The sequence below is a fragment of the Achroia grisella genome, unplaced genomic scaffold (assembly GCF_030625045.1).
Source record: "Achroia grisella isolate CSIRO2021 unplaced genomic scaffold, CSIRO_AGI_Agris_v1 utg152, whole genome shotgun sequence".
NCBI lineage: Eukaryota > Metazoa > Arthropoda > Insecta > Lepidoptera > Pyralidae > Achroia > Achroia grisella.
This window is the reverse complement of record NW_026712648.1, coordinates 552431-566410: the sequence shown is the minus strand read 5'-3', so window position 1 is coordinate 566410 and position 13980 is coordinate 552431. Positions and strand designations below refer to the sequence as shown.

Here is a 13980-nt window from a genome sequence, read left to right as displayed (position 1 = left end):
ACATCAACAGAGCATCATTACGATCGTCAAAAAGAAATATTACCTCATAGCATATTTTTGTATAATTCGGAATTTTTTTCTCAATTTTGTAATGGTAAAATCTTTAATATCATATCATCGTCATAAATATTCGATAACCCTCTGAGTGCCATAATATCATAGTTTCTCGTGTAATAAAATCTCATGTGTTCACATTAATGAAAACTTTCAAACCTATTTCAACTAACAATATTTTGTTTCTTTCTAATAAAGATAAGATGTCACAAGAAGTATACCTACACGTTTGACATCATTATTTATAAAGGAATATAAATTAAGCTGTTAATTCTAACTAGATGTTGCCTTTATAATAATTTAAAAACTCACTCGAGTTAGACGAGAATTGTGCGTCCTCTTCGCCTTCGTGCAGTACCCGCAGTGACTGGAATAGTGAGATATTCTCGGAAAGTCGGGGCGCGACGCTTGCCGGTTGCGGAGCCTCCACAGACCGCCGTCTGACGCTCTTCATGTTGCGCCAATGACACGGCTGCGACTGAAATATAAAAAAGGTAATATGTAATAATATCCTTGAACATTTCGCACAACGCCACATCATCCCAAGCTAAGCAGATCTTGTGTTATGGGTACTAGGCAACTGATAGAAATAGTTTTTTTTTTTACAAATACACACATAATACACAAAGAAAACATCCAGACTGATACAAACCAGTCAATCTCATAAATACAAATGTTTGTGCCAGGTGCGGAATCGATCTCGCGACTATCGGCCGCCAACGCTGTCGATCGTCGCCACAATATATCTTTCTATATATATAAAAATGAAATGCTGTTTGTTAGTCTCGCTAAAACTCGAGAACGGCTGAACGGATTTGGCTAATTTTAGTCTTGAAATATCCGCGGAAGTCCAGAGAAGGTTTAAACGGTGAGAAAATATGAATAAATTGCATGTAAAGTTGTAAAAACAACAAATTTATTGTCCCATACAAACCACCCACCCAAACAGGGTGCGTTCAGAAATTTATAGCGTAACTAAACTTCAAAAAACCTTCGATATATTTAATTGTGAGGCGGAAAGGAGTTCGCATGGTCAGCTAGTGTATATATATATATATATATATATATTTTATAAATATATAAATCCATTAAGCAGATATATATTAATAGAAATAGAATAGAATAGATAGAATTTTCTAGAAGTACTCACAGGACACCTCCCATGACACATCCGAACATCACACTCTATGTAGAGTGCAGGCGAGCCGGTGAACCGGAACGTTTTCATGTACGCGTATACCTGCGTCTCGAATACGCCAGACTCCGACCATGAACCCCGAAAACGCGATATAAGTTTATCGTCCACTGGACATCTGGAAACAGACATTTTATACATTACTAGCTGTTTTTTACCCGCAAATTCTTCTACATAAATTTCCAAAACAATCTAGAAGGTTCACCCTGCTTTTTGAGAGCAATTTTTTTGTGGCGATTTCATTTGAACTCACGAACTCTTGAGCGCAATTCTGGGTGTAAACTACTAGTCAAAAGTCCGTTTCTGGCTTATAATATTAATATGGATTTAATCTGGAGGCTTGCGAGACAAGTAAAAGCTGAATGTCATAAAAACTATAACAATACGCAACATCTTTTGTTTATTAATAAAAATAACAGCAAAACAATAATAATACCTTTACGACTATTATCTCAGATGTGGTAGTCAGACATTGTCATCTGCCATGGTACATATTTGTCACGCTTATGTTTCAAATACGAATAGGTATATATGGTCCGTAAACATTTTTAAGTGGCAACTTAATTACCTTCAGTGTTCGGTATTTCTAAGTTACCTGTGATTGCCACTCGGTAACTTAATGGTAAAACATATTAACTCATATATATCCTGTTATTTTATAGAATCATAAAAATAACGAATAAAGGTAACGTAATTGCCGTAACAGCGTATAACAATGAAATAAACGTACCCATATTCATCAATGAGTTGTATCCGCTTGGTGGCACCGTTATGGGCGAAACAGTCGTTCACCACTATATCGAACCCGTCTGAAATAATCAATACCATTGCATTAATTGAGTAAAAGTTTGACACACTTAAAACAAAAACGTTCAGATTTAGTTGTCTATTAACGATGAGGGATCGTTGAACTTCGGTATTGGAATATTTTGGGATAGGATTGGAGTATATCACGCGATGTTTACAGCACCGTTAAAACTTTACCGTAGTTCATGAACAAATTAGAATACTGATATAATATAAGTTTATTGTATATTTCGTTTCCAGTATAAATGTTACCTAACTAAAAAAGAAAAACATTTATTTTTTTTATCTTTTCTTTGTTCTCCTTGGTGATTCTTAATTATACTGAGACCAGTGTGCAGTTTTCACGAAAGAATTAAAGAGTAAAACAATAACACATTGAATCAACTCACAACTATTCCCAATGTCAATGTGATAGTTACACACGTTGTCATCTGTTGCCGTCATATTAAATGCATCACTTGACATATCGCTGGCTTGGATTCAATTCTAACGTCTTTCGAAAAACGTACAGCTATCGCTTCGCGTAAACTAAAAGTAATAAATAATACATAATACTAAAATCATACCATAAGCACTCCTCATATAAATAAGCAGGGTAAGAGGATCGCCAACTCGTACAGGACCGGAAACTCTGGCCCCGGTCGCGCCGTACCCGGACCTGATTTCCATATAACATTCGGGCGGTTGCAGTGTAAACACTACCGGATTTCCCGTTGCTACCCTGAAATTAAAGGAAAAGAGATTGTTTGTAATGCGGACAATTACCTAACACCATTACTATTTATGTACCTTATCTCGTTGACCGCCATACGATTTCCCCTGGAAACAATCGTGCTAAATTCCTAATGAATTCGCACTGATTCACAACAACACACACAATACACAACTTTAATTCATCGTTATCATTTCAATTATCACTGGGTATTGGTAACGCAGGCAGGATTACAACTTTATAATGTATTTAAAATAACCCTTAAAATATGTGAACTAATGCTATATAACTAAATTATATGCAAGTTAACATTAAAAGATGTTGGAAAATTCATAATCGTCACCTAGTTCAAATACATTTGAACTAAGTGACGATTATGAATTTTAGAGTTTAGAGTCTAGAAATTCGTTGGCAGTTTCGGAGATTTTTGCTTATGTCTTAATTGATTATGTTATTAAACTCACTCAACATCCAGAAAAGGGAAAGTGACAGTTTTCCAAAAGTCGTATCCGTACTCGCAGGTGACTTTAAAATGCTCATCCTGTTCTTCCTCAATTAGTGGGTTGTACTGCACAGTGATTGTGTTCCACATTAGGTTTTTCTGTTAAAAAACAATACGCGTTATAAATATTGTGATTTGGCTAAATGTTTCATATTTATGTATGTGTATATATTATTGGTACTTATTAAATAACGGATAGGCACTTTTTTAGAAAAATCATAAGTAAATGCCGCTTACTCGCTCAGGTATTATTATCAATAAAAATCCAAATCTATTATGGTTATCACGATAAATTTTGTTATGGAAGGCAATGGATATTAGAATGGTGTCTTGTAGTAATGTGAAATCAATAGACTACAATAGAAAGAAAATTATTAAAATAAACTTAAATTTAATTGTAAGATCTTTTGAATAGTCATAATTAGAGTAAAAATAGAATTCAGTTATATCATTCGGCATCCTCTAGAATAATAATTCGAAATTAAATATTCTTTTAATTTGAGTGATATTTTATACATCTGATTATCGTTATAGCATGTGTCTTCTAGTACTGAAACTATAACTCAATATGATAGTGAAATTACAGGGTACCTACGGCGACATACCACCTCAGTTCTCTGGAACTTGCCGTTCCGCATAAAAAGTACAATGGGCAACGGTTAATAATATGTAATGTCAGTTCGCTGTTCATGTCTGTAGGCGTCATGCTACTGTCACTGTTCCTTACGGAACACCAATATCAGCTTCTTTGCATTTCTGATCGTACTTAGGTAAAAAATAAGTACAAAGCATATCGTCACGATAGTTATCCTAGATTGGGTCAGTCAGAGGCATTATAAACTGTCTATGTTGTGGTGAACGCAACACTAGACATGCCCACATTTCTCTCTGTATTTTGTATCCAATGATGCCACATTGAGCGAGCTTACAGCCATCTTTCGGAATATTTTTTATTTAAATATCGGCGTTTTTTATTTTCCTCTATGACAGATTTAAAATTCTCTTGGATGTAATTCAGGTAAAATAAGTCACAATGTATAAAAAAAATAACTCACAGTAGGATGTTTCCTATTGTCGTCGTGCTGACTGTTCCTGCCTAATGTGCCACACCTATTCAATTGTATGTAGAACTCGTAATAATCACGCCCTGTACCGTTTATGTACATGCAATCCGGGTCGTAGGAGTAACCTGTAAAATTAGTTAATGTTCAGCAAATACTTTTCTATGTAAATATATATTTTATGGAAATGTTGAAATTATGTACGCTGCGTGGTGGTGTCCACTAGCGGAAGATGATAGGATAGACACTGACCTACAGTGTGTCTATAGTGCCAAATTAACTATAAATAATACGTAAATTATAACATAAAAACGTGTATATGTCTATTAGTCGTCTAATATCCATAGAGAGCTCCGCTAGTTGGGGCCAATAGGCTCTAAGATTATTTATTTGTAACGAACCTAAGTTATAACATAGAAAACATAGCTATGTAATATATTTTTTTTATTTTTAACTATTTCGAATGAATACCTAGTAACAGAATTTCATAATAATTCGCAACACGAGTTACTAGTTATTATAATTTTGGTTTCAAATTTAACTATTCTCCTTTGACATTAAAATTAGTAATGTACCTAGTGGTACACCAATTGTTAGTTATAGACAGTACGTACAGATCAAAGAACAATTTGTAGCAATAAAGTTTAAAAAACTGAGTCTATTATTATCTAGAAATCTCACATTAGTTTTTCGTACTAAAGACTACATCAAACAATATAGAATATACATATATACAGAAATAAAAAACAATTAATTCTTTTTTTACGTACTTAGTAGATTCACCCATTTAAGAACATAATACTGTAAAATTAGTAGTATAAATAACTACACTTACTGTAAAAGATCGCATCTAGCGTGTAATTTACTTGTAAATTAAAGAATTATTGAAATGTAGGCAATGAGGATACCAAAACCGCTTTCAAATTAAAGTTCCAATATGTAATTGTTCCCTTAACGGATGTTAAAGTAACTGGCCCGCGTTAAAAAGTCCACAAGCTGTTAACGGTTTAATAAAATTGTTTGTGTGTGGCGCCTTTTGATAAATCGATAGGTTTATTGAATAAAAACTGTTTATTATGTAAATTGTAAAATGAATAATTTATTTTTGGATATATATTGAAATAAAAACTAGCTTGTAGAGCACGCTACTAGACTTCAGTTAAAGTCTGACTACGCTATCAAACTGTATTTATCTTATTAATAAATCATTACGACATTTTACTTTTACTGTCGCTGTATTCTGAGACGCCCGTCGTTACCTATGTGTATTAAAAACGCACTTTATATAAAAAATACTCGTAAATGAGTCTAAATTTGTTGCTATACTTTTTCGATTAGAATTAACAGATATTTGTATAAATTTTGAATATTTTTTGTACATATTAAGAATTGTATAAAATTTGCCATTAATATGATTACCTCTCCATTCAACACAATCTTCGTTGTATCACCCACACTCTGCATCATGAGACTATTGTCCAAAGTGTAAAAGCAATACTCTTGATAGATTACATATTTATATACTTATTTAGTGCTTCGGAATTGTAAATTATGATTAACAATCTTAATCAGTAAAAATATTCATTGCACCGTAAGGTTGCTTGATATCTAACTAGCAAGGATATTAAGGGGATCCGTAACCGTACCGATCCGGAACCGTAACTGAAACTATCGGATATCCGATATAAAAAAATATCCCTAACCGTAACCGAATCCGAAATAAAAGTTTCGGATAATATCGGATAGGGGCGGAGCCTAATTGAAATACGTTATGTAACCATTTTATTAGCTTTATTTTACTTTCGAAATTCCTTAAAAAAATATTATCCGTAACCGAAATTATCCGAAACTAACGGATAATCGGAAATAATTTCTTATCCGCATCCGTATCCGTATCCGGTATAATTATCATTCCTATATCCGAATCCTATCCGTATACGAAATTTCATATCCATAACATACCTGCTAACTAGTAATTATGAGATCGCTTAGGTATGTGTAATATTTACAATTCGCCGATTTTTCCCGGCGTCAGAGTGCGGTTTAGCACACCGGCACCGCCTTACTTCCTCGCCTGCCACAAACATTTGTATTCATAACTATGATTTTTGATATAGGTCTAATTGTTTTCTACTTCTATGTTCTGTATTTATAATATGTACAAAAAGTAATGATATCCCATCAAAAACATAAATGTGAAATGATAGCCGAGTTTAATATTTGAGTTATGAGGAGGTCAAAAGTGGCTCCAAATGGTTCGTGTAAATATACACACGGTGCTGCAGGCCAGTTTACTTGAAACTCGGCTTGACACGCTGCCGCGTGTCTAGATAGTTATCCATTATAGTACCCGTAACATAAGCTCTGCTTACGAATACTTTAGAACTAGACGACGCTCCGCTGTGTGAATTGTCCAGAATTATTATTTGTAAGAATTTGTCCGCAATTTATTTAATTATACAATAGATATGTCGGTAAATACGTACAAAATCTTTGGAATGCAAACTCGACTCTCACTGGCCACGTTTTATTTGTATTGCATTGAATCCGCCGTTATAAATGCGACAGAAAGTAACAAAACATACAACTGATCCATCTAAAGTGTGCATAATCACATTACGGTATCCGCGAGTGTCAAGTGATTAGTTATAAAAAAATACTCCCATACCGCAATTTCCAAATTAAACAGACATGGTCGTGTCGATCGCCGCATGGCGCCGTCCACTAGTTTCACAGTTACAGAAAGCCAAGAATCGAACCAATACACACAATGCCTATTTTTACACTACTGCATCGATTAACATAGTCAAAGTACTCGTCGGAAATCTATTTTCTTTTTGTAATTGGAAAGCTGACGGCCCATCGAATGGTAAGGGGTAACCATTGCGTATATATAAACAGCACTACGGACATCACGTTATCGTGTGTCGCCAGTAATACCAGTCATGCGTTGCCATTTCAGAACTAAGATGTTATGCCTCTTAACCTATCCTCTACCCGAAGGGTGTATGGAAGAGATTGCTTAATCAATAAGGCCGCCTTTCATATTAGTTAATATATATTTATTATGTTATTTATTTTCTGTATCTGGTGCAATACATATTATAAATATATAAACACTTACATTGTTAAAATCATTATTGCAAATATGTTTGGTAGTTCATATACTAGAACAGAGATTTAGATCCTAAGACTGTCCTGAATCAGTTGCAGAAGAATGGGTGTAATCTAGGCGACTTGATTGCGATATACCACTTAGAGGGATATAACAATAACAACGTAATGACACTTCCCTACGTAGTTAACAGTTGTAATTGTTTTATTTTTTCGATTTTATCTCTACTTAGACAATAAGGAATTAATACTTACGTCTTTTAACACAATGGCTATTTTATTTTCGAGAACTGCCTAATATCTCAATGACATTAATATTTCAAACAAGAATAAAGTACTTACGTTAGGTATGTCTACAAAACTGTCATCCGACTTAAAATAATTTATATTTTGTAATAGAATAACTAATTATATGTTGTGTACATCTATATGTTTTTCAGCTTCCTTCTTCTAAATCATGCAACAGATTTTGAAACCGTTTTCACTGGCATTTCGATTTTTTTACCATAAAATATAGGTACATATGATTTATTTGCCTCTATCATATACACTTTACATGTCATAATAAAATTGTAAACATGCCGGGTATACATTAAACTTTTTAAATAGCAATTCGCAGGCATTTTGGTATATATTTAAGTATAAATAAATAAAAAAAATTACCAGCTGAGTAGACCAGTCCTGCAAACGACCCGTTAAATCCAACTCTAATCTTCATGAAATCATCTTGGCATTCTGCTTCAATATCTACAAATATTCAATATTTTTTCAAAATATATAATAGATTAGAAAAACTCGATTAACTAGATATAAAGCAGGCTACGTTCTTCTTGATTTCCAATACCTGCATTGATAATACATTTTTATGATTTGATTGAGATGTTACCAAATTATAAAAAAGTAAATGCATTCAAATAAAGAAAATAAATTGAAAATAAGGACAAAACTGTACATTAATTAAAACAGAGAATTGGCGTTTTAATTAATAAGAGGGAGGACCTATTAGAGACCTAATTCCTATCAATATAAGAAAATCGAAACTTTTTCAGGATGAGTGCTTGTTACTTTCAAATAATATAGATAACGGAGTCGAATAAAATTTTGTCATAAATCCCATGAAGTCATCATATCCTAAATTAAAACATACATTTGATAAATCTAGGATATGAAAAGGATATTTGCAGCCAAAATCACGGTAACATCGCCACGGAGTATAGCTAGTTTATAGCTTTAGTAAGTACTTACATAACAATTATAATCATGATGATCAGTTTGTACTTACATTGGACTCTGCTGGTGTTGGTTCTGTGGCGACGGTACTCGCGCTCCCACGCAGGTGGCTCCCGCCAGGTGTTATCCGCTGCTGGTGGAGAACGGGGCTTTATGCTGACAGGGATGTAGCTGTTTTTCTCGGACAGAAATACCACCTACATAAAAAAGTGTAATTAATATATACATAGTACACATCGTAGTATATTGCATCAAGTTTCAGCGAAAAATACTTTTGACATTTAATCGAAAGAAGAAAAACTACCTACTAAGTTGTTTGTATAATTGGAATGTCAAACAAGCTGTTGGAACACCTATCATCATTGGCAACCATCACTTACATTATATAAACCATGTATGTCCATAAAGCATTGGTGTGTGTACCTGACCCCACATACCAGTCCAAAATTTAAAAAATAACATATACCAGTTTTGAATAAGAATCTGAGCCCTATCGATAGGCTTATTTATTAAACAGAAAAAGGAGGTGCTTAGTATCTCTACCAGTAATATTTATGACAATTCTAAAGTCTGTGATATTTATTGACTAATTTCTAACATAGGTCTGCCAGTAATCGTTGAAGTAGTGCCTATTTTACTATATTATTTTAAGACTTACATATTCTTTCACTAATAAATTACAACTTTATACTGGAATTTAAATAACTTAAATAAAGCTAAAATAAATAAAATGGATAAAGTTGTACAATTGTTGCGAAAGACCAAAATATAGTAAATTCATTAAATTCACGTACATTAGATACATAAAATGTCAATTGTACTCTTAATTTGTTTCTTACTTTCTTATTTTAACTTAACTCTTAATTTAACTTTAACTCTTAATCTCTTATTTTTTTTCTTTTTAAATCACGAGGCTTTTATGGAGATAGAAGGCGATTGTTCTTTTGAAATAAAAAATATGCCCTCCGAAGGTCTCCAAGAGAAAGACTCTCCTCTCTTACTCTGAACTATATAATATACATGAGTTTGTAAGATTCTCGGAACTTAATTAAAATTATAGTATTGTCTGTGTTACTTATTTTATTCCAGACGTGAAAACTGTGAAGGTTATTTTTTTTAATAAAAGCACAATTTATGTAGCGTAAAATAGCGTTTGTGTTGTATTTTAATATAAGGTAAAGGGCCATATTATGAGACACCTTTTGAGTAGGAGTTGAATATTTTACATTGTTTAAAAAAAAATAGAGTTGAAACATTGAATTTTTCTAAGTTAATAGTTTGCCTGATATCTACTGAAGTGATAATAATTATTATCAAGTGAGTTTTAGTTGAAAATGCTAATAAATTGAATAAAATAACAGACAAGTACATACGGCCGTATTTATGAAACAGTCTAAATAAAAAATTATGGAACTCAAAATGAACTTGTTACTAATTTATTTATTCATAGTATCAAAAGTTTTATTATTAATTATTAATACAGTTAGATTTAAAAATTATACGAATAAACAAGCAATAAATAAATATTCACTTACAAGTATATGACAAGAACAGTTTCAAATCTTAGGATTAATAAACAAGATATAAAAACCAAATATACATTAAATTAAACCAAAAATTCAACTATTTCATTTCTTCTTGGATCCTTTGTAGTAATGCGTTCTCTAGTAGCTTTTTCCGTTCAGCAGCTATCACTTTTTTCTCATTTAATAATTGTTTTCTTTTATGTAGCTTTTCTTCTTTAGTTTTACGATCAAATTGCATCCATTGATCAGATATGCCAGCAGAAGGTTTTGAGTTTACCTGATGACTCAACTTTAATCCATTTTTTCTTGACTTCAAATTCAACTCAAATATTAATTCTTCACCAACATTAACAATATAAAATTTATATTAACAAAATATTAGTTAAATTTAGTCAATTTAAATTACTACTTTCATTATTTTTTATCTAAAGGTTTTTTATACTATAATTTCATACAGTTATTACCTCAGGCATGGGCGATTTGTTGAGACTGGGTACTGGTATTTATCAGAGGAGAATATTTATTAGAAGAATGACAATCATTGTTAAGTGTCATGTAATCATTAGTTTTATCATTCGACTTGATTATTAATCAAATTATTTTCTTACTGTTCTGTTCTTTCTCTAAAAATTAAAATTTACCAACGTCACTTCTTTGACAGTTAGTTTATTTATTTCATGAAAACCAACCAATATCAAATTATAAAAATTATACCAAACAATCAAAATTAATAATAACAATATAAAACAAGTCTATAGAATAAAGATATCAAATTCAATAAAAAAAATGTGTCTACCTATAAAAATTATTAATTTAAAAACATCTATAAAAATGTGATATGTAGGTGCTTCGTAAAAATTTTGAATAAAATAAAGTGTTATTAATTTTTTCAGGCAGGTTTTCCACTTAAGTATCTGTTTTAATTAACATAAAACAATATTTATCATCCAGCTTATTCATTTTTGAGGTTAGTTTTTTATTTTCATGGAAATTTACAATCTATGTACTTATCTAAATGCAAATTTTTATAAATATAAACTGTTCTAACGTAAATTGCTTTGTTATAATTAATTAACAATTATTAACACGAAATTAACTAAATATTGTCCACTTATTGCTGTTTCATAATTACGGACAACTTAGAAAATCGAATGTGAGGGGGATGTGGAACACTGAATATACTGTTCCATAAATACGGTCTGTTTAGAAATTTTTGCGGCAATTATGAAACACCTAAATAAAAAATAAATACCTTATTAAAGTACATTAAATTCATTATCAATCAATAGATTATAAGTCAAACTTTTGATTAACATGTTTCAAGTATTTTTGAATCATTGACAAATATTTCAAATTGTTAAAACAATTGTGATGACACCTGTCATTCTCTAACTCTAAAAGACAGTCTTTTTTCATGCAACCTGACACGTGCATTTCACTATTTTTTTTTTCTATACATTTTAAGGTGTTTATTAAATTAATTTAATCAATAAATAGGTTATTAAAGATCATAAAGATAATATTATAAATACTGAATACGTTAGAAATTATTTGTAATTCAGATTTTTATCACTTGTTTCATAAACTAGTACAATGTTCCATAATATGGCCCTTTACCTTAATAAATGTAAAAATAGTAAAGAAATTATTAGTTTAGAATGTGTTTTAATTACTTAATTTCGTCGCCTTCATATAGGCACGGTATGAATCATCATACTACGCATATGCACTTATAGTATGTAGGTATATATAATGTATAATTTAACATTTGTAATATTATTAAGAAATATTCCAATATGAAACTAATAACTATATTATATAGATATCTACTTAAAATATAAACGCTAAAATAGATATGTACTAATTACATTGCCTCGGTTCCAACAAAAAAGTCCAGATTTGTTATATATTTGAATGTATTCCTGTTCTTTTTTGCCTGTATAAAAGAACAATAAATAATTCCAGGTACTGTAAAAAGTTTGTATTCGGTAAGAAAAATAGGACTACAATATTATCAAACGTAGGCACATCTGTACGACAGCACATAAATCATTTGTCATATAATTGAATTACAATAATAAAATAATAATTTATACCTATACATTTAATAGTCTATAATTATTAATATTTAAATGACCGTGTAGCTATCTCCTTAATTTATCTTTTAGCAACTGTTTAATTGCCTTTAACAAACAACCTAGCATTGAAACTTAAAATTTCAAGAATTTGTAGATTCTTGAGTATTTAGGTATTTACAAATAACTGTATCAGATTCAATGTTTGAGAAATAAGGTTTAATAATGTTGTTAATAGAAAATTGTTCTAATATTATAATTTCAAAAATGATTACGTAGTACCGCCTTCTGTGGTAGTATTTACATACAAGTGTTGCGGACATTGGGTAACATGTGATAGCCATGAGATAAATAACCTAATTGCTCACTTCCATCGCACGCGACTTCGCACTCACCTTCCATAAGCATACACACACTTTATGCAAGATGTTAATTAATATACACAATTTGTATATGTACAAACTATAAGAGAAACAAGAACAAATAATTAATAATTCTTAAAATAGTGCATTTAATTAATATTCGTATGCTTTATATATGACTAAATATAATTTAAATACTATACAAATAATAAATTGCATACACAATCAATTAATATAAAAAATAATATAATAATATCATCATTTGGTATACCGGAATAATTGACATAAATTATACAGGTCAATAAACAAATATTTACTTGAATTTGGAAAATTTACGCATGTATGGATAGATAAAAAGCAAGCACAAAATATATGAAACTAAGATACTTATTGATATCAAATTCAAATTAAAAAATCATGTATTCATGTAGGACATTTTAGCCGCTTAAGAACATTAAGTTTTTTGCAATTAATATTTTTCCCTACAGTTCAGTATATAGATTAAATTGAGAAGAATTGGCAAGAAACTCAATTGAATTTCTTTTTTTTTAAGCAAGTTTATTTACATTTTATGTTTATATAGGTATCTAAACATTAAGCCGCTACTACGCCTAATTTAGATCCAAATTTGACACACAGAGTACAGAGGTTGTGTAATTTATTAAAATCAATTTCTGCACTTGTAGTGTTTAGTATACAGCTATTGCTACTGATATAACAAGAATAAGTAGTGTGAGACACAGAATCTATTATTTAAACGAGAACGTACTTTCAAATCATCAGACGAAACTCAAACAATATTAAAACACAAATTAACAGACGAATGACCTAAAACATTCTGAAAGTAAACCCGTTACAGTCAATATTATATCAAGTCGAAATTTGACTTTGCTAGCATTAGATTGCGACCATTATCTAGTCGACAAAACATTCAAAACAAACTATCGAATTACCGTCGACCGGTAATGCACCATTTCACAGTCACGACCCTCAGGTTTGGCACAAAAAACTCATAAATGCCAATAAGTGTGCCAGGCCAGTTCGCACGGTGTACTACGAGCTGGCCTCAGCACTATACGCATTATAAAATTGGGCCACTAAATCCATCTACTACTTACGCGTAGCCACATCACTGTAACAAATTGATCTCGATAAAAACAAACAAAACTCGCCGCGTAATAATGGGAACTAAGAGAAATAAAAGTGAAATTCTGGTTACCAATATGTACTGACTTATAGGTAAGCAAGCAATTGTGTCGTTGATATAGGTCAATCATTACCGTACTAATATAGCAAATATAATTTATAATTCGTAAAAATGTTTGTATTACTGAAGATTATC

General features: G+C 31.2%; 1 protein-coding gene across 1 annotated transcript in view; it reads right to left on the bottom strand.

Moving 5' to 3' along the window:
• The window catches only part of LOC131840892 (uncharacterized), a 29476-nt gene that overhangs the window by 2270 nt on the left and 13226 nt on the right, over window positions 1-13980 (bottom strand). Inside the window, exons 5-12 of the mRNA XM_059189094.1 lie at window positions 8728-8872; window positions 8109-8192; window positions 4326-4459; window positions 3233-3369; window positions 2623-2777; window positions 1980-2058; window positions 1205-1367; window positions 367-532 (exon numbers count right to left, since the gene is read on the bottom strand). Coding sequence (XP_059045077.1) covers window positions 367-532; window positions 1205-1367; window positions 1980-2058; window positions 2623-2777; window positions 3233-3369; window positions 4326-4459; window positions 8109-8192; window positions 8728-8872 — 1063 coding nt within the window. The remainder of the gene's footprint in view (window positions 1-366; window positions 533-1204; window positions 1368-1979; window positions 2059-2622; window positions 2778-3232; window positions 3370-4325; window positions 4460-8108; window positions 8193-8727; window positions 8873-13980) is intronic.